The sequence below is a fragment of the Nelusetta ayraudi genome, unplaced genomic scaffold (genome assembly GCF_046127955.1).
Source record: "Nelusetta ayraudi isolate G7.1 ecotype Tasmania unplaced genomic scaffold, CSIRO-AGI_Nayr_v1 ptg000225l, whole genome shotgun sequence".
NCBI lineage: Eukaryota > Metazoa > Chordata > Actinopteri > Tetraodontiformes > Monacanthidae > Nelusetta > Nelusetta ayraudi.
In genome coordinates this window covers 305001-324963 of record NW_027466274.1, presented here as the reverse complement: position 1 = coordinate 324963, position 19963 = coordinate 305001, and the positions used below count along the sequence as shown (strand labels likewise).

Below are 19963 nucleotides of genomic sequence, written 5' to 3'. Positions count from 1 at the left end.
GACATGTCTGGAGTTTAAACCGCCGCTGCCATTGCACTGCATTTGGGATCAGCAAAATCCAAAGAAATACAAACTTGGAAGTGTATTGAGTTGCATATCACTCCTTTATATACAATGTCACATTCACCTTTTCAGTTGAATTGCAGGAATACAGCAACCTGTTCAGGATGTTCTAATGTTCTGGGTAGAACCCGCATGTTCTCCCTGTGTCTGCTGGCTTCTCTCCAGAGAGACCTGCTGCCTCCCACTGTGATGAACTGGTCCGGGGGGGGGGGTCCAGCCAGCAGACCCCCAACACCTTGAGTTCAGGAAGAAGCAGGTATTGAAAATGGATGCAGGGATGCATTGGACTGCAACGCTTGTGCTTGGTTCTAGTTCTGTGAATGAAAACAACAACAACAACAACAACGACAACAACAACAGGTTATTCAGATAGACTGGTATAGAATAGAATAGAACACCTTTATTAATCCCACGTTGGGGAAATGTGCATGATTACAAGCAACAAAGAGAGGGAACATTAGTATTGCTTAAAAAGAAAGAAAAAAAGTAAAATAAGATATTCACACGTCATTGCACATGTATGAAAAGTTCTGTCTGAAAGTTCCATACTACTGCCGGGGGACACGCTGCCCAGGAATATCGTTGTTTCGATCACAACCACTGTTCCCGACCCAAAGTGTGTCAAAACACACCGTTTGATAAATCGCTCCATTGTCAAGAGGGTCACCAATACCTCTGCCGGGTTAGAGACCACACCCCCAAGCCCAGTGCTGGGCTCCCCCCCTCCCCGAGACCACCTTGTTTTTGGCCAACGACAAGCCTGGGTTTGAACATGGAGTTAATAAAGCCCGGCCCGCTGTTCAGGGAGTGATGAATAGGTAACGTTCATTTGGCGTCTGCTGGGTGCCGAGTGATCTCAGAACGGGGGGTGCAACTGGACCCGGTCAGTTTTTATTAAGGGCTGCGGGGTTTGGAACCGCCCCCCCCGAAAATCAATTAACACACGGGTCAAACTAATCCATACGCCGTGCCGGTGTGCAAATGTCACAGCTGAATTCTCGAAATCTGTAGAAAAACACATGCGGGTTCATGGTTGACCTTTGGCTGCGCTACCAGAGTCACCGCGTTCCATAGAATGAATAATAATAATGAAAAGCACTCGTTGCTTGTGCCAACAGGAATGTGTGATGTCACAGTGTGACACAGGAGCCGGAGAATGTCCAAGTCCCTCTCCACGGAGCCACGTGCACCACAGCGGACCAGACCAGTTCACCCATCATGATGACGGGCCGGCTGTGGCAGCCAGAATGTACCAGCAAATGTTATCGCAAAAACAAATGGCCTCATTAATGTCAACGCTAATGTTTTTTTTTTGTTTTTTTTAATGTTTTTTTTAGGGGGCAGGGGCGGCGGGCATCAGATGAGGATTACAATATTTCCCCCGACAGACAGCAGGCGGCGGCCCAGTGGGAATTTAAGGGAGAAGAAGAGGAGGAAGAGGAAGAGGAAGAAAAGACACAGAGGCACAATTTATTACACATATATTTTAATAGAACAATTCATGTCATAAAATATTTACATGCAAGGGAATGGGGATGGAGGAGCCGAGGGAGTGACGGATGTGGCCGTAACACTGGGGGGGGGGGGCTGGCTTTAGCCCTGTGATCAAAGGCGGGTGTCAGCGAGGAGTCGTATGCTGTTTGTAAGGGGGGGGTGATAGATGGACTCATTATGGGAGAAGTGGAGCTGAAGGACGGGAGGCAGGAGAGCCCCCCCGCCCCCCTCCCCCTCCACCTCATCCCTCTGGTCTCTCTGAGTGTGTGTGTGTGTGTGTGTGTGTGTGTGTGTGTGTGTGTGTGTGTTCTAAATGGCCAAGAGGGACGGCCGTAAGGAAGAACTGATTTTTGGGGTAAGTACCTATTAACTGTGTCTGTGTGGCCGTCTTCCTGATAAGATTTGGCAGGGAATGGCGCCCCCCCCCCCTCCCCCCGATGGATAATTTCCTTCGGAGGTCATGAATAGCAGATTATAACCCCCCCCCCAACCCCTCCTTTATTCCAAACATGGGAATTCAGTGCAGAGAGATAACGTTGCCATGTCGCTCTTATTTTGAAAGGCTTTTACTTCCTTATTTTTGTTCTCGATTGTGTTCTGAGTCCCTGAAGCAGTTTGTCCAGGAATGTCTGCAAACATTCCCGAGTTTAACATGAGTCAAATTCTATTATTACTATTATTATTAGTATTATTATTATTATTATTGTTATTATTATCATTCAATGTTTTTCTGAATCGACTCCTTGTGTCTTTGCGCGAAAAGGGAGCAACCAGCGCCAGCACGTCGAGCCCGGAGACGCTCGGCCGGCTTTGCTGTGATACTGCGAGGTGGGTGGAAACAGATGACATCATCCATTTTATTTTTTTTTATTTTTTGTTCCCCTCCCCTGCAAACAGAGTCGCTGTCGGTGGTGTGAGGGGATATTTACAGCAAAGGGCGGCGGCCTCCAGTTAATCTGGAGACACGCATGAAGCCCACGGCAACAAACAGGGACGTAAAGTTCAGTTCCTTTAAATAAAAAGTACCACACGTTGTCTTTTCCTTCCCGTCTCTTCTTAAATAGATGTACCGAAATATTGTACCATATTTCTGGCTTGCTACTGACGTTTCCTTTTTTTTCCTTCTTTTCCGAAGCTCCAAAGCTAAAAGACGAGGTCTGGACTACGGCACAGTGTAAGAGAGAGGATATTTGTCTTCTTCTGAAAACAATACACATGAATCATAAATCAGTGCTGTGGATGTTATATATATATATATATATACCGCTCTGGACGTTATACTCACAAGTACAAGCTGACGTTGAAAAAAAAACAAAAAAGAAACCTCCAGCAGTAAATAAGCTCAACGGTTAAAATAGTGCCTTAATTACATAAAAGCCTCGGTCGGCTCGTCGTCGCTGCGAGCTGCGAAAAAACAAAAAACAAAAAAAAACAACAACAAAAAAAAAATCCCACATACTGATATATATATATATATATATATATATATATGTATATATATTTTTTTTTTTTCTGATTGGATCTAAAAAGAAATTGTGCAGAGACGTGGCTGGATTGTAAAGGCCGTCAAGCCGGATGCAAAACGCAGTACCGTGATAGCAAGACCGTGTGCTTGTGTTGCAAAGCTGCGCGTTGCAGATTCTGAAAACAAAGGTTGCAAACTGTACCAATACACACACACACACACGCGCACACACACACGCGCGCACACACACACACGCGCACACACGCACACACACACACACACACACACACACACACACGGAAACACAGCTACACAGGTGATCCAGGTGATCCGCCTCGAATAATATACGTTTGTACAGGTGTCTCCCCCCCCCGCCCCCCCCATCAACACGTAAAGACTTTCAAACACATTCAGAGGGATTTGTACCTTGAAAACAGCTACAATGTTTCATTTAAGGTAAAAAAAACAAACAAAAAAACCAAAAAAACCCTTTTCACCCTTCTGGTCTTCTCTCAGGCAGAAGTAGCAACACGCCGACAGTTCCGCAGAAATGTGAACGTTAAAATAAATATGTGTAAAGTGGAGGGGGGTGGGGGTGGGGGTGAGGGGGGGCAAAGAAAATTCCTCATATCTGCTTTGTAAAAAACTGAAGAGCTGTATCGTCTTCCGCCGCCTGTCTAGTGTCATCATCGTAGCCGTGCTCTTTTTTCCTTTGTCGTTCCCGCCCGCCTCCATTTCTAGGAATTTTCCGCCCCCGCCCCCCCCCCCCTCCAGACCGTGTGCGCGACAGCGCAGGGAGGGAGCGCAGTAAAAAGCCGAGATATACACCTCAATAAAAGACGATACGGCGGCGCTGGAAGGTCAGTAGCAGCTGCGGAGGGGGAACACGGCGCTAATAATAAAATAACCTTCACGCCAGCGACTCAAGTGCATTCATTTGGTGATGAATATGACGGCAGCCGCGTCGTCGTCTTCCAGCATCCCAGGCGTGGGCGGCGGCCTCGGCTCGCGGGCTGGCGCGTCGCTCAACTGGTGAATTTTGGTTTTTGCGGGAACTTCTTTCCACACGGTGCTCTGGACTGAGGTTGAGGTGGGAGGTGGGGGGGTGGGGGTTGGGGGGGGGCGGGGGCGATGATCCGTACCAGCCACGACAAATGAAAAGGTCCGGACGAGACGATGAGCCGCACGTACCCGAGCTCGCGACCACGGATGCTTTTTCTTTTCCTCCTCGCACCTCCATCTTCCAGGTGGTGCACCAGAGGCATGCTGGGAGAAGGTCGCTGGGTCACACACACACACACACAGACAGGTGAGGGGAAGAAGAAGCTCCGCCTCCGCCAGCGAGGCGGAGCTCAGAGGCGGGACGTCTCCCGGCCCAGGCCCAGCTCGCCCACGCTCTCGTAGTCGGGCTCCGCCTTGCCGCCGTCTGGCCCCTCCCCCTCCCCCTCCCCCTCGGGTCCCGCCCGGCGCTCTTCGTCGGAGCTGCTGCTGGTCTGCTTGGGGATGCGGATGGTCTCGTAGCCGGGGTCGGCGCCGTCCGAAGCGGGCCCGTCGCCCGACCGGGCCTCGTCGGGCCGGGCGTAGATGTCCCGCACGGTGGCGTAGAGGTCGCTGGAGGAGGAGGCGGGCACCAGGCCCTTGAGCTCGGCGATGCTGCTGTAGTCGTGCTCGCGCTCGTCCTCGTTGACGCCGTCTTCGCCGCTGGGCCGGTTGACGGTGGAGTAGACGGGGGCCTGCGGGGGTCAAATCGCGTTAGCAATTTTTGCGGTGGTATTAAGAGTTCAGCGTGTACAACTTTTATGGAAGCTTTGTATTCAGGGAGCGGTCAGTCGGGCTTCCTGAAGAAGCGGCGTAAGATGGTCGGTACCTGGGAGCAAGAGCCTGATTGCTCTATGTACATTCTGATATGTCTGCACAGCCCAGTATACACTTCTATTCATGTACTTGTGGGCAGTGTGTTAGCATTTAACCAACATAAAGATCAGAAATTGAGCCAAATTCTACAAACTGGACCTTCAAACAGTCTGAAAGTTTGCATTCGACCCCGCAGGAACCTGTCAGTTCCCCTCACAGGACTCAAATCAGGAGAAAGAAAAGTCGTGTGGAACTGCCGCTGAAACATCCCAGAAGAAACAGAGGGGGGCGGGGGAGGTGCAGGAAGTGGTCAGCAGGACTTTTCTCTGAGATGTGCCACCGCTGCAGTACGACGGTCGCTTTGCGAGAAGCCGACGACATCTGTGGATTCGATTTCTTGATTTTTGATTTTTTTTTTTTTTCAAAGTTTATCCACGGGACAGCAGCGGCTGCGGCTAACTGGCTCGACTGGCGGTCAACACATCCGACAGGTGCCTCCCGTCGTCCAATCACCTTGAAAGTTCGGCCTCCGCCAGAAAAAATGCCTTCTCTGGGCTCTCCACCCAGACGGATGCGACCGCCAGATGCAGCCGTTTACAACCGAGCGAGAGACACGGAGAAAAGCCGCCGGGCTCGATTCACACCCCCCCGCCCCCCCGCATTCCGCCAGTGCACGATCGGCTGTGGCGTGACTCCGCCTTCACCCCAACTTCCTGCTTTTTCTGCACAAATGTCTCCTGTTAATGGGAGCAGCCGTTGTGGGAACACATATACATACATATATAATAAGAGAGAGCTGTGTGGTTGCAGCACGTTACCTCTGTGTCTGCCAGAAGGTGGTTGTCAAACCCTGGCGCAGGAGGAGACAGCGGGGAGTGCAACTGCAGGAGAGAAGAACAGGGAAAAAAGAAAATAAAAGTGTGTTTAAGGAGAGAGCGGAGAGATCAGATGTTGAGAAAAAACAACAACAAAAAAATAAAAACCGCTCCTCCTCAGGCGACCGGGAGAGCGCTTTGAGGCGTCGTCACGGTGTTTTGTCTTTTGATTTATTTCATTTCCCGCCGGAAACTCCCGCTGTGAAGCCGGCGAGAGGAAACTTTGAAGAACGTGACAGCTTCACTTATTGATCCCAGCCGGAGGAGGGAAAAAAAAAACCCAACCGGGCTCGGTTAAACCACCGACAGCCTCTCGGCTTCTCCACGGACGCAAGCAAAAAAAAACAACCTGGTGCATAACTGAAGACAGCGTAAGACAGGGCGATCAAACAATGGAGGGAGGGAGGGAGGGAGGGATGGAGGGATGGAGGGATGGTTGGAGGGAGGGATGGATGGATGGTTGGAGGGAGGGATGGAGGGAGGGATGGTTGGAGGGAGGGATGGAGGGAGGGATGGATGGATGGTTGGAGGGAGGGATGGAGGGAGGGATGGTTGGAGGGAGGGATGGAGGGAGGGATGGTTGGAGGGATGGATGGATGGATGGTTGGATGGAGGGAGGGATGGAGGGATGGTTGGATGGATGGATGGTTGGATGGAGGGAGGGAGGGATGGATGGATGGATGGATGGATGGAGGGAGGGATGGTTGGATGGAGGGAGGGATGGAGGGATGGTTGGAGGGATGGTTGGAGGGATGGATGGATGGATGGTTGGATGGAGGGAGGGATGGAGGGATGGTTGGATGGATGGATGGAGGGAGGGAGGGAGGGAGGGATGGATGGATGGATGGATGGATGGAGGGAGGGATGGAGGGATGGTTGGATGGAGGGATGGATGGATGGATGGAGGGAGGGATGGAGGGATGGTTGGATGGATGGAGGGAGGGATGGATGGATGGATGGATGGATGGTTGGATGAAGGGAGGGATGGATGGATGGATGGATGGATGGTTGGATGGAGGGAGGGATGGATGGATGGAGTGAATTCTCTGAAGCTTCTCCCAGCAGCCGCAAACAAAACAGCCTTCCCGCCCTTTTTTTTTTTTTTTTCTCGATGAGACATTTCACACACACACACACACACACACACACACACACACACACACACACACACACACACACACACACACACACACCGCAGCCAATGTTGTACATAACGGGCCGTTCATTAAGAAAATGATTGAATGGAAGTCGATGGGCAGTAACGGCGCCCGCTGTCTGCTACCGTGTGATCGATGAGGGCGCCGCCAAAACACCTCCGGGAGGTGAGGCGAGGGGGCGGGGGGGGGGATGCGGTGGGCGGGGCTAACATGGCTGCCAGCAGCGGCTAAATACTTCATACGGCGTGAATCTTTCACGAGGCCAGACGCTCGGCGAGGGAAGACTTCATCGCTGCTGCACTGCCGGCTGGGCGGCCAGGACGACGATGATGATGATGATGATGATGATGATGATGATGATGATGATGATGATGATGATGCAACGGGAACAAAGGGAAAGTGGTGGAAGTCACTTCATGACGGCTTGGAGGATGGCGCTTGTTTGGGGAGATGTGATTAGCTTTTATGGATCCTCTGTAATGCAGCAGATGCTTCTGCTGCCTGCCCCCCCCCCCACTCCCTCCTTCCTTCCTTCATTCCTCCGTAATTAGCCGAGCAATTAGGCAGAGTGCCCAGGAGAAGGCGGCGTGCGCGATGCCAGATAAAGGTGTCCTGACCCCACGCGCAATATTTGCTCATTTCATTTGCGGCCTCCTGATTGATTGGCTCGGCTCCTCTCAGAATGGAGCTGACACCATGACAATGGCGGCGTGCGGCGGTGGCAGGTGGGGAGGGGCGGGTCAGTGCGAGGTGTTTGTGTGCGCACGCGGGGGGGGGGGCGGAAGTGGGGGATTATGGGAATTGCGCTCGGCTGCGTGCGGGAGATGCGACGATACGTCCGACGCTAAGCTGATTAGAGCGGCAGGGGCCGGCCGGGCGCCACTCTGCTGACGCCCAGGTTGACACCAGCGCGGATTACTGGAGCCTTGCACGTGCACGGCCCAGAGCGCACGGACCGGTAAACAAAACCTCCTTCCATCCATCCATCTCTCCATCCTTCCATCCATCCATCCATCTATCCATCTCTCCATCCTTCCTTCCATCCATCCATCCATCCATCTCTCCATCCATCTCTCCATCCTTCCTTCCATCCATCCATCTATCCATCTCTCCATCCTTCCTTCCATCCATCCATCCATCCATCTATCCATCCTTCCATCCATCCATCTCTCCATCCTTCCATCCTTCCATCTCTCCATCCATCCATCCATCCATCCATCCATCCATCCATCTCTCCATCCATCCTTCCATCCATCCATCTCTCCATCTCTCCATCCATCTCTCCATCTCTCCATCCATCCATCTCTCCATCTCTCCATCCTTCCATCCATCCATCTATCCATCCTTCCATCCATCCATTTCTCCATCCTTCCATCTCTCCATCCTTCCATCCATCCATCTCTCCATCCTTCCTTCCATCCATCTCTCCATCCTTCCATCCTTCCATCTATCCATCTCTCCATCCTTCCATCCATCCATCTCTCCATCCTTCCTTCCATCCATCTATCTCTCCATCCTTCCATCCATCCATCCATCCATCCTTCCATCCATCTATCCATCCTTCCTTCCATCCATCTATCTCTCCATCCATCCATCCATCTATCCATCTCTCCATCCATCCTTCCATCCATCTATCTCTCCATCCATCCATCCATCTATCCATCTCTCCATCCATCCATCCATCCATCTCTCCATCCTTCCATCAATCTCTCCATCCATCCATCCATCTCTCCATCCATCCATCCATCCATCTCTCCATCCATCCATCCTTCCATCCATCCATCTCTCCATCCATCCTTCCATCCATCTCTCCATCCATCCATCCATCTCTCCATCCTTCCATCCATCTCTCCATCCATCCTTCCATCTCTCCATCCATCCTTCCATCTCTCCATCCTTCCATCCATCTCTCCATCCCTCCATCCATCCATCCATCTCTCCATCCATCCATCCTTCCATCCATCCATCTCTCCATCCATCCATCCATCTGGAGGGCCGGGCGGGAGTCCAACCCCCAACCTTCCTGAACCCCCACTGGCCCGAAGGAACATCCTCTGCAGTAACTGCTCTGAATAGCAAAAAGTAACCTCCAGTCTTTATGATGTTAATCTGTGTGAATGAGCTGGAGTTTCCTTGTTCAGCTGCGTCAAAGACAAATCTCGGTCTGTTTGTTTTTTTTACTGAAAACAGACGACATTTTCACACACACACACACACACACACACACACACACACACACACACACACACACACACACACACACACACACACACACGTGTGAAGCCAGAGCTTTGTCCAGCGATCATAACAACTGCTCCCTCTGTGATGTTGTTAAACCCTGGAGGTTTCTCCCTGCAGCCCTCTGCCAGGGTCACAATCATTTCCTGCAACCTCAAAAAAAACCCTAACCCTCCGACCTACATACATACATACATACATACAACCACCAGCAGCCACCAGCCGGGGGCGACGTGGAGGCCAAACGACTGCAAACAAGTGTTTGCGCTGCTGATGAGGGTTGAATAGCAGGGCAGAGGGGCCACCAAGCAAAGGTCACACATGACCGAAGGAGTTTGTCTTCAGCTCCAGCTCCGCTCCGCCCGTAGAGAAGCGTGCATGAGTGTGTGTGTGTGTGTGTGTGTGTGTGTGTGTGTTTCCCTACAACTCTTCACTGCAGCGCGGCCGCAGGGGATTCTTCCTGTTTGCATACAGGCAAGCCAGCAATTCTGCAGACGAGATGTGTGTGTGTGTGTGTGTGTGCGAGCACATCCACACACACACACACACACACACACACACACACACACACACACACACACACACACACACACACACACACACACACACACACACACAAAGAGGTTCTACAGGCCGGCCATACATCATGAAGTCAGACTAACTGTCATAGTGATGGTGGCCAGCTGGCGCGCGCACACACACACACACACACACACACACACACACACACACACACACACACACACACACACACACACACACACACACACAGTTAGTCTGACAAGACAAATGAGCAGGCGGCCGCGGTCGCACGGCGGTGTGAACTACGGGGAGTCGGCGGGAACATTCGGGGTTAACCTTTAATCAGCCCTGGGGGAGTCTGAGTGCAGCGCAATGTATGTAAACACACACCTGGCACAGCACCTGTGTGTGTGTGTGTGTGTGTGTGTGTGTGTGTGTGTGTGTGGTATAGGGGGATGGGTGCAGTGAATTAATGAATGAATGCTGACGACACACTCCAACAAGGTAAATGTGGCTGCGTCCATAGGCTGAGTGCATTTCACAGCATGTGCGCGCGTGCACGTGTGTGTGTGTGTGTGTGGGTGCATGTGGGTGCATGCGCATGTTGTAGCCCAGCGGGTGGAGATTTCATCATGAGTGCGGAGGTCAGACACGGTGAGAAATTCCTGCTGTCCAGGCACTGAGCAGCAGTGATTAACTGACAACCCAGACAAAGGAGGCAGGAGAAGGAGGAAGAGAAGGAGAAGAAGGAGGAGGAGGAGAAGGAGGAGAAGAAGGAGAAGGAGAAGGAGAAGGAGGAGAAGAAGAAGAAGAAGGAGAAGGAGGAGAAGAAGGAGAAGGAGGAGAAGAAGAAGGAGGAGGAGAAGGAGAAGGAGGAGGAGGAGAAGGAGGAGAAGAAGAAGGAGGAGGAGAAGGAGAAGAAGGAGGAGGAGGAGAAGGAGAAGAAGCAGAAGGAGAAGCAGAAGGAGGAGAAGGAGGAGGAGAAGACGAAGGAGAAGAAGGAGAAGGAGGAGAAGAAGGAGAAGACGAAGAAGAAGAAGGAGAAGGAGAAGAAGAAGAAGGAGGAGAAGGAGAAGAAGCAGAAGGAGAAGCAGAAGGAGGAGAAGAAGGAGGAGGAGAAGACGAAGGAGAAGAAGGAGAAGGAGGAGAAGAAGGAGAAGACGAAGGAGAAGAAGGAGAAGGAGAAGAATTGATTTATTGATTTATTTTTGTGATTTTTCAGAAGAAGAGGGAGAATTTTTTTATTTTTTAGAAGGAAAAATAGAAGAAAAATAGTGTTTGATTTTTAAGAGGAAAAAGCTTTTGTGATTTTTAGCAGAGGAGGAAGAAGAGGGGAGGATTTGGTAGACAAGGCAACAAAGATGCAGCCATGATGAAGCAGCGGCTCCCTGAGAAATGATTCCTCCGCCGTCACGCCGGCTGCTAACCACTCATTAATCAGGTGATGCAACTGGCGCCCACTGGAGGTAAGAGTGCGACCACGGCGGCGGCGCCGCCTCCTCGACCTGCTGCTGCTGTAAACCTGCCCGCAACCCGCAGGGGGTTGCCGGTCCAAATCCCACAGTTGTTGTTGTTGTGTTTTTCCAGTAAAGGTTGAAGAAACTTTTTGAAAGGATTCTGCAGGTTCTGTCCCGGCACTCTGGGGAGAGGCGGGCGCTTGTTGTCTCGGCCTGCTGCTGTTGTGTTGTTTCACACAGAATGCCTGATGACCTCCTGAGGCCGCAGCACGGTGCTTTCATCGTCGCTGTTCAGCGTCTCTGTTCGCACACACAAAGGACGACAAACAATCTACGGCGCCGACGCACAAACTGTCACACACATAAAAGACCACGAGAGGTTTCAGCTAATTGGGCTTCAGAACAACTGAGTGGATGGTTGTCACTCGCAGGGGTGTCAAACTCATTGTGGTCCACGGGCCACATAGAGGAAAATCTCTTCCCCAAGCGGGCCGGACCGCTAGAATCATGGTGTGGTGATAATAACGTAAACATAACAACAACTTCCAGTTGTTTTCTTTGTTGTTGCTATTGGCTGTCCTGAAAGTAGACAAATGACCTCATCGTCTAATTTGCATAATTGACAATTTGCACTTGATCGCAGCGTAACAACGCCAGGAAAAGCCGCTAGATTTGCCGCTAGTCGCTTGTGACAAAGAAAAAAGTCACCATGGGGAGTTGGAAAGTCGCCAGATGTTAGCGAGAAAGTCGCAGAGTTGGCGACACTGCTCTGCATTGACTTTGTCTGTTTCGACTGAGGCATTTTGGGGCCATGAGGGCAGCCAATAAGAGAGGTTCTGGGGCACTGAAGGCAGCCGATAGGAGAGGTTCTGAGGCACTGAGGGCAGCCAATAGGAGAGGTTCTGGGGTACTGAGGGCAGCCAATAGGAGAGGTTCTGGGGGCACTGAGGGCAGCCAATAGGAGAGGTTCTGAGGCACTGAGGGCAGCCAATAGGAGAGGTTCTGGGGCCATGAGGGCAGCCAATAGGAGAGGTTCTGGGGCCATGAGGGCAGCCAATAGGAGAGGTTCTGAGGCACTGAGGGCAGCCAATAGGAGAGGTTCTGTGGTACTGAGGGCAGCCAATAGGAGAGGTTCTGAGGCACTGAGGGCAGCCAATAGGAGAGGTTCTGGGGTACTGAGGGCAGCCAATAGGAGAGGTTCTGGGGCCATGAGGGCAGCCGATAGGAGAGGTTCTGAGGCACTGAGGGCAGCCAATAGGAGAGGTTCTGGGGCCATGAGGGCAGCCAATAGGAGAGGTTCTGAGGCACTGAGGGAAGCCAATAGGAGAGGTTCTGTGGTACTGAGGGCAGCCAATAGGAGAGGTTCTGGGGTACTGAGGGCAGCCGATAGGAGAGGTTCTGGGGCCATGAGGGCAGCCAATAGGAGAGGTTCTGGGGGTACTGAGGGCAGCCAATAGGAGAGGTTCTGAGGCACTGAGGGCAGCCAATAGGAGAGGTTCTGGGGCCATGAGGGCAGCCAATAGGAGAGGTTCTGAGGCACTGAGGGAAGCCAATAGGAGAGGTTCTGTGGTACTGAGGGCAGCCAATAGGAGAGGTTCTGGGGTACTGAGGGCAGCCGATAGGAGAGGTTCTGGGGCCATGAGGGCAGCCAATAGGAGAGGTTCTGAGGCACTGAGGGCAGCCAATAGGAGAGGTTCTGGGGTACTGAGGGCAGCCAATAGGAGAGGTTCTGGGGTACTGAGGGCAGCCAATAGGAGAGGTTCTGGGGTACTGAGGGCAGCCAATAGGAGAGGTTCTGGGGCCATGAGGGCAGCCAATAGGAGAGGTTCTGAGGCACTGAGGGCAGCCAATAGGAGAGGTTCTGGGGCACTGAGGGCAGCCAATAGGAGAGGTTCTGGGGTACTGAGGGCAGCCAATAGGAGACGTGAGTGGCTGTACTTATGCCGGGTTGCTCAGCCCCAGCATTGAGTTTGTTTGCGAAGCAGCAACGATACTGCGACACCAAGTGGACACATTTAGAACAGCACTCTCTTTCATTGAGAAATTGCAGTTTTTATATTTTGCAAAATCATCTCGCGGGCCGGGGAAAAAAAAACAGTTAGCGGGCCTGATCCGGCCCACGGGCCGTATGTTTGGCACCCCTGGTTTACATCCGTCTGCCCTAATATTTGGCTCACAGGCTGCTTGTCATGCAAGAAACCAGGCCCTTTGTGATTCCACAAGGGGGCCCTGGCGCCCAGCCCAGGTCGGTCTTGGCCCTGTGACACTGCCGTGCTCAGCAGGACGCCGACAGAGCTTCATTTTAACTGAAGGCTGTGAACAGAGGGCTAAATGAGCCGCTGCATCCTGGAGACGAGATATCGGGCCACAGACGTTTCAAAGTCACTTCAGGTCGCTGACACAGGAGTGAACGTACAGGAAGTCACAGGTGAAAGCTGAAACTTGGTGGCGCCACCATGTGGTTGCAATTCACAGTAGACATGTGTCAAACTGTCCGGGGGTGTAACTCCACCCCCTGTGACCCCAAGTGCAGGGAGCAAGCGGCAATGTGTCAAATGAATCATCGTGAGATCCGTCCAATCTACCCTTTCAAAATAAAACACACCCCTCCTCAGAACAGAGTGTGTGTGTGTGTGTGTGTGTGTGTGTGTGTGTGTGTGTGTGTGTGTGTGGGCAGCTTGTGTTTCCATGATTGTATCTGGCAGGTGAGCCAGCAGCTGGGCTCCCATCATTACGACACCAAACTGCTTCTTCACTCGGGCTCCTCTGGACGCCGCCGTCCTCTTCCTCGTCCTCTTCCTCGTCCTCTTCCTCGTCCTCGCCGCCGCCGCCGCTCAGTCACATCCATTTTCCCTTTATTTGCTTCTTTCCCTCCGTCTAAACTCTCTTCCTATCGAGCTCATTTTGCGCTCAATCTCCCCGCCGGCTCCCGGTGTCGCTCCCTCCGCTGCACCTTTCACCCCCGCGCCTCCCATTTTCATTCCGCTCCTCTCCTTCGCCGGTGTCGCTCTCCCTCGAGCTGCCCTAAGCTGGCAGCTTAGCGGACGATAATTGCAGCGGCGACACGTCTCCCCCTCTCCTCTTTGTTCTCCACGCTCTCTTGCTCGTGCCAGCTGCGGCGCGGCGCCGATGCCCGCCGGTGCAAAACACCTCGGCTTTCGGGAGGACGCGGCGTAAGAGGGGATCAGGACAGGGGGGGCGATGGCGGGAATACCGAGTGTGACCGGGAGGTGGGGTGCTGGCTTTGACGGGACCTTTGCTTTTTTTGACCGGGGACATGTATAATATTTGGAGTGATGGGAAAATGTTCAAAAAAATTGTTCTTTTGGTGTAAAATTAATAATACCAGAGTCACACACCACGTTGTTGCTACTGGGGGAAAAATCCATTCTTCACCAGAAGCTATCTAGAAGCTGCTAACAGCTAATACATAACTAGACAGCTTGCTAATTGCTAATGCCTTACTAATCAACGTGCTAATAGCTATTGCCTACCTAGATATCTTGCAAATCGCTAATGGCTAACTAGTGAACTTGCTAATAGCTAATACATAACGGGTTAGCTAGCCTGTAGTTGGCTTGCTAATGACAAAATGGCCAATAAAAGCCACGACAGCCAATTCCACTGTTTATTTTTAGGACTAGCACCTTGAAATGGTTTTCAAACACCTTTGGGATTTGATGCTAACACCCTGTTGCTAATAATGCGGATTGATCGAGTCAAATTTCAAAGTGTGCTGGTAAATGTTTTCTTTTTCTGCATTTCTTGTAAAAAAATAGGTCTGTAAATTCTCTCTTTCATTTCGTCAAAAAAAACAACAACAACAACAACAAAAACATTTTAAAACTCTCAATCAAAGAATCTTCCAGAAAGCTAACGTTTGATTCCCTTTGGTATCGCTGGACAACGAGCGACAAAAAAACAAGAAACAAACTGCGGTCTGTTCTCACCTCTCCGTTGTGCAGTCCTGCTCCCACCAGCCCGTTCATCAACACCGGCTGGTTGTCATTTTCATCCAGAACCTTCTCGGGCACCGGCGGTGGCACCTCCTCCTCCGGTTCCTCCGGTGGTCTGCGCTGCGGCGGGGTGGCCGCCGCGGCGTTGGCGGAGCGCCTCCTGGCCTCCAGGTCGGCGCTGTGGCGGCTCTTCTTGTTCAGGTCGATGGAGGCGTACTCCACGCCCGTGCACAGAGGCCCGCGCTCCGGCGTGCCCGGGCTGAGGTGGCCGTTGAGAAGGCCGTGGTGGTGGTGGTGGTGAGGGTGGGGGGGAGGCTCCTCGGGGCTCGGCTGGGCGGTGCCGTTGGGGAGGCCCGTCACCTGCGGCGGCGGCGCCGCGGCCCCCGGGTCTTTGAGCTCCTTGACCGTCTCGTACAGCGAGTCCTCGGCGCTCAGGTCGCGAGACGCGGCGGCGATCTCCTTCACCACCTGGACGTCACAGAGAGGCCGGGGGTTCTGAACGAGCACAGGCTGCCGCTAGCGGAGCCGCTAGCGCGGCGTGGCTAATCTGGGACGCTAGGTGGCAGAAATGTTTACCAGGAGAGATCGCTGGGAACGTTTGTAAAAGGAGCGACGTTTGACATTGAATAAAATTAAATAACATCGATGCTAGTTTCATTAGCAAGCACGCTGCTGCTTCCTGATTTTAGTCATCATTTAAAAGAATGACTCTGATTGGCTGCCTTCCAAGCCCGGACACTCCGCAGGACGGAGCTTTTCAACACGGACGAAGCCGACGTGAAGTTGATTCGCTGCAAGGTCACTCCACAGAAATCTATTTCCTCCTCCAAATCCACCATGTTGCCGCTCAGTCAATCAGCAATCAATTATTTTAATATCCTCCGCCGGCCGCACCAGACTCTATTAATTAAAATCCAGATAATAATAATAATAATAATAATAATAATAATAATAATAAAAAGCAAATGAGGAGGAGGACTCAGCGCCGCCAGGTGACCTTCAGACAAACTGACCTCGTAGGTGCTCTCCCCCGCGGGCGGCGCTCCGTCCCCCAGGAGGGCGTTGTTGGGGGGGATGCTGGGAAGCTCCCGGTCCTGAGGACACTTGGAGGACCTGAGCTCTGATTGGCTGGAGAGCAGGTCCTCCGACGGCTGCGGACTGGAGTCCTGCGTGTCTGAGAGGACTGCAGGGGGGGGGGCACAAAGGGAGAAAGAGGAGGAGGAGGAGGAGGTGGAGGAAGAGGAGGAGGCAGAGGGGGAGGCGGAGGAGGAGGTGGAGGAGGAGGAGGTGGATGGGGAGGAGGATGAAGAGGAAGAGATGGAAGAAGAGGAGAAGGAGTAAAGACAGAGGAGGGGGAGGGGGAGAAAGAGGAAGAGGAGGAGGAGGATGAAGAGGAGGAGGCGGAGGAGGAGGTGGAGGAAGAGGAGGAGGCAGAGGGGGAGAAAGAGGAAAAGGAGACAGCGGGAAAGGAGGTGGCGGACAAGGAAGAGGAAGAGGAGGAGGCAGAGGGGGAGGTGGAGGAAGAGGAGGAGGCAGAGGGGGAGAAAGAGGAAAAGGAGACGACGGGAAAGGAGGTGGAGGACGAGGAGGAGGAGGAGGAGGATGAAGAGGAGGAGGCGGAGGAGGAGGTGGAGGAAGAGGAGGAGGCAGAGGGGGAGAAAGAGGAAAAGGAGACAGCGGGAAAGGAGGTGGAGGACGAGGAGGAGGAGGATGAAGAGGAGGAGGCGGAGGAGGAGGTGGAGGAAGAGGGGGAGAAAGAGGAAAAGGAGACGACGGGAAAGGAGGTGGAGGACGAGGAGGAGGAGGATGAAGAGGAGGAGGAGGAGGCGGAGGAGGAGGTGGAGGAAGAGGGGGAGAAAGAGGAAAAGGAGACGACGGGAAAGGAGGTGGAGGACGAGGAGGAGGAAGAGGAGGAGGAGGATGAAGAGGAAGGGATGGAAGAAGAGGAGAAGGAGTAAAGACAGAGGAGGGGGAGGAAGAGGAGAATGAGGAGGGGGAGGAAGAGGAGGAGGAGTATGAGCTCATGTTTGAGACGTTTTGCTTTACTTTAGCTTGTATTTCCCCCATCGGGCTAAAAATGCTGAGAGCAGAGCAGCAGCAGCAGCAGCAGCAGCAGCAGCAGCTGCAGTCGCTCCTCCTGGCAGGGCCGACGAGCGGTGGGAGGGAAACGCTGCCAGCCAGCGACTCCCCCGTATCAGCATCACACATCTGCATTAGGCTCCGTAATGATAATAATAATAAACACACACACACACACACACACACACAGTTAGCACTCAAGTGGCTCACTTGTACCGCTGGTTAAAGGACCGTTGTGGGAGCTGCTGACCGCCACGTCCGTCACCGGGCTGTCTGCTGATTGGCTGGGCGTGTCCTTCTCCGACACCTGCTGCACAGAGGAGGAGAGGCTGGACTCAAGAGAGGACATGGAGGAGGACATTGTCTTGTTGTTTTCATTTAAAAATCATCATTTCATTCAGAAGCCTGCTGAAGGAGATTGTTGTGGTTTGAAGTGGTGCACAGCCGTGCTGCTGTGCACCTCCTGCAAGCTGAAGTCACATGGTCCAGCTCTCCCTTCATTCAATACACCGCCTCCATCCCACTGCTGTGTGAAACACACGCATGATGACGCAACCCCTACAAGAAGGCCGCTTATCTGGGCGCTTGATTAGGTTTGTGGCTCCTGCGCTGCTCTGCCCTCCCCCCCCCACCCCCACCCTCAATAAAAATTAAAAATGCATAACTCCTCCCACCCCGACACACCGCTGCGTATTAATGTCACAGTGACTAACTGTGAGACTGTGAAAGCAGAAATAAACACTGACATTGCCGGTTCATGAGCCTCTTGCTCAAGGACACTTCAGCAGCAGAGCGTCGCACCCTCGGCTCACAGGCTGGGAAAACACTGTCCCCTCCCCGTCACCAGGCAGAATTAACAATTCAAATCAACACCTGGGAAAGGCGCTAATCAACACCTCGTGCGCTCGTCATCTGCAAAACCCCAAAATAAAAAAATAATAAAAAAAACCTTTATTAAAAAATGTTGCAGAGGGCGGGACTTTCCCACTGTCAATCAAAAAGTGTGTGTGTGTGGGGGTGTGGGGGGGGAAGAGACTCAGGGCTGCCACTCTTCTCTTTGTCTGCGCTCGCTGTTTTCTCTCCTTCCTCCTGCAGGATGAGCGCGGGAAAAAAAAAGAAGGATCGCCTCGTTACGGCTCAACCACCCCATCTAGCGGCCAGCCACCGTCATAGCGCCCAACGTCCATGATGTAATCTTTTAACCGTTTTGTGGCTGTCGCATGCTGTTTGATGCGCGGGTGCATGGATTACCTTTGCTTTCTATCCATCTGTCTGTCTATCTGTCCGTCCATTCATCTATCCATCCATCCATCCGTCCGTCCGTCTGTCTATCCATCCATCCGTCCGTCTGTCTGTCTATCCATCCATCTATCCATCTGTCTGTCTGTCTATCCGTCTGTCTGTCTGTCTGTCTGTCTGTCTATCCATCCATCCATCGGTCTATCTATCTATCCATCTATCCATCTATCCGTCTGTCTATCTATCTATCTGTCTGTCTATCCATCGGTCTATATATCCATCTATCTATCCATCTGTCTGTCTGTCTGTCTGTCTGTCTATCTATCTGTCTGTCTATCCATCCGTCTGTCTGTCTGTCTATCCATCCATCCATCCATCCATCCTTCCATCTATCTTTCTATCTATCTATCCATCTATCTATCTATCTGTCTGTCTATCCATCCGTCTGTCTGTCTATCCATCTATCTTTCTATCTTTCTCTCCATCTATCCATCTATCCATCTGTCTGTCTATCCGTCTGTCCGTCTGTCTCTATGTGGAAACCCAGTGTAAAGAAATGCTTTCTCTGCGCTGCTTTGGCCTCCACGGTGGACGCCAGCCAGGACGGACGGAGGCTGAGCCGCTGGTCCGCAGGGACAAAGACCCCCATTGAACCCGTCAGCCCGTGACACGGTCCGTCATTTAAACGGGTGCTTCCTGAACGTCATGTGACCCCACACACACACACACACACACACACACACACACACACACACACACACACACCCCACAGCGTCCCATGACTGCGGGTTAATGTGAAGATATCCATCAAATGTGTGTGTGGGGGTGGGGGGGGGATCTTCGGCAAGTGTGTCCGCCTCTCATCACCCTCCACTGTGTGACAGCACGCTGGAATAACCCCAAAGGCCAAATGTCACTTCCATGAATGAGGAACATTCATATATACCCCCCACCCCCCACCCCCCCCACCCACACACACACACACACACTCTCTCTCTCCCGCTTGCTATTTAATGCAGCCTCCTCCCTGGGTTCAGTGTCTCCTCAGATGGGGAAACATCTCTCACACTCTGCTGGGTCAGCACTCAGCAGCACATACAGATGCAGATACAGATGCAGGGCTGGTTGACTGACTGGTGGTGACTGACGGCTGGAACCGTGGAATTTCCCACATTCTGCGGGTGACAGTGAAGGCTCCCCATCGCAGGATCGAGCTGAAAAGACTTAAAACCAAAAAGTTCAACTCACTCCATTCATGAGGTTCTCGTGATCTCCAGCTGGATGCTCATTGGCTGCCTTCTTCTGCCTGGATAGACAGACAGACAGAAGATCAATTGTACCAAACAAGCTGCGCTGCAGTCATCCCCCCCCCCCTCCCACCCCCCCGATTCAAAAGCATTATCGGCAAAACCATGCGGCAGGAAGTTCTGGACCGACGCTCTGCATAAACGCAGGTTCTGTTTAGGTCAGCAGCAATTAAAAGATCACAATCACATTGATGATGTGGGGGTCATTCAGGTTTGTGTGTGTGTGTGTGTGTGTGTGTGTGTGCGCCCACCCACCC

At 52.4% G+C, this 19963-nt stretch overlaps 1 protein-coding gene across 4 annotated transcripts in view; it reads right to left on the bottom strand.

Annotated features, from left to right (window-relative positions):
• Positions 1-3397: 3397 nt before the first annotated feature.
• Positions 3398-19963, bottom strand: part of pag1 (phosphoprotein membrane anchor with glycosphingolipid microdomains 1) — a 16796-nt gene continuing 230 nt past the window's right edge. Inside the window, exons 1-7 of one of the 4 annotated variants that reach the window (XM_076016391.1) lie at positions 19962-19963; positions 19648-19705; positions 17371-17470; positions 16095-16264; positions 15076-15549; positions 5695-5757; positions 3398-4755 (exon numbers count right to left, since the gene is read on the bottom strand). The exon at positions 19962-19963 is cut by the window's right edge and continues 230 nt beyond it. In XM_076016391.1, coding sequence (XP_075872506.1) covers positions 4375-4755; positions 5695-5757; positions 15076-15549; positions 16095-16264; positions 17371-17470; positions 19648-19705; positions 19962-19963 — 1248 coding nt within the window. In that variant the 3' untranslated portion in view covers positions 3398-4374. The remainder of the gene's footprint in view (positions 4756-5694; positions 5758-15075; positions 15550-16094; positions 16265-17370; positions 17471-19647; positions 19706-19961) is intronic. The other 3 variants (XM_076016393.1, XM_076016392.1, XM_076016394.1) reach the window with 3 other exon arrangements.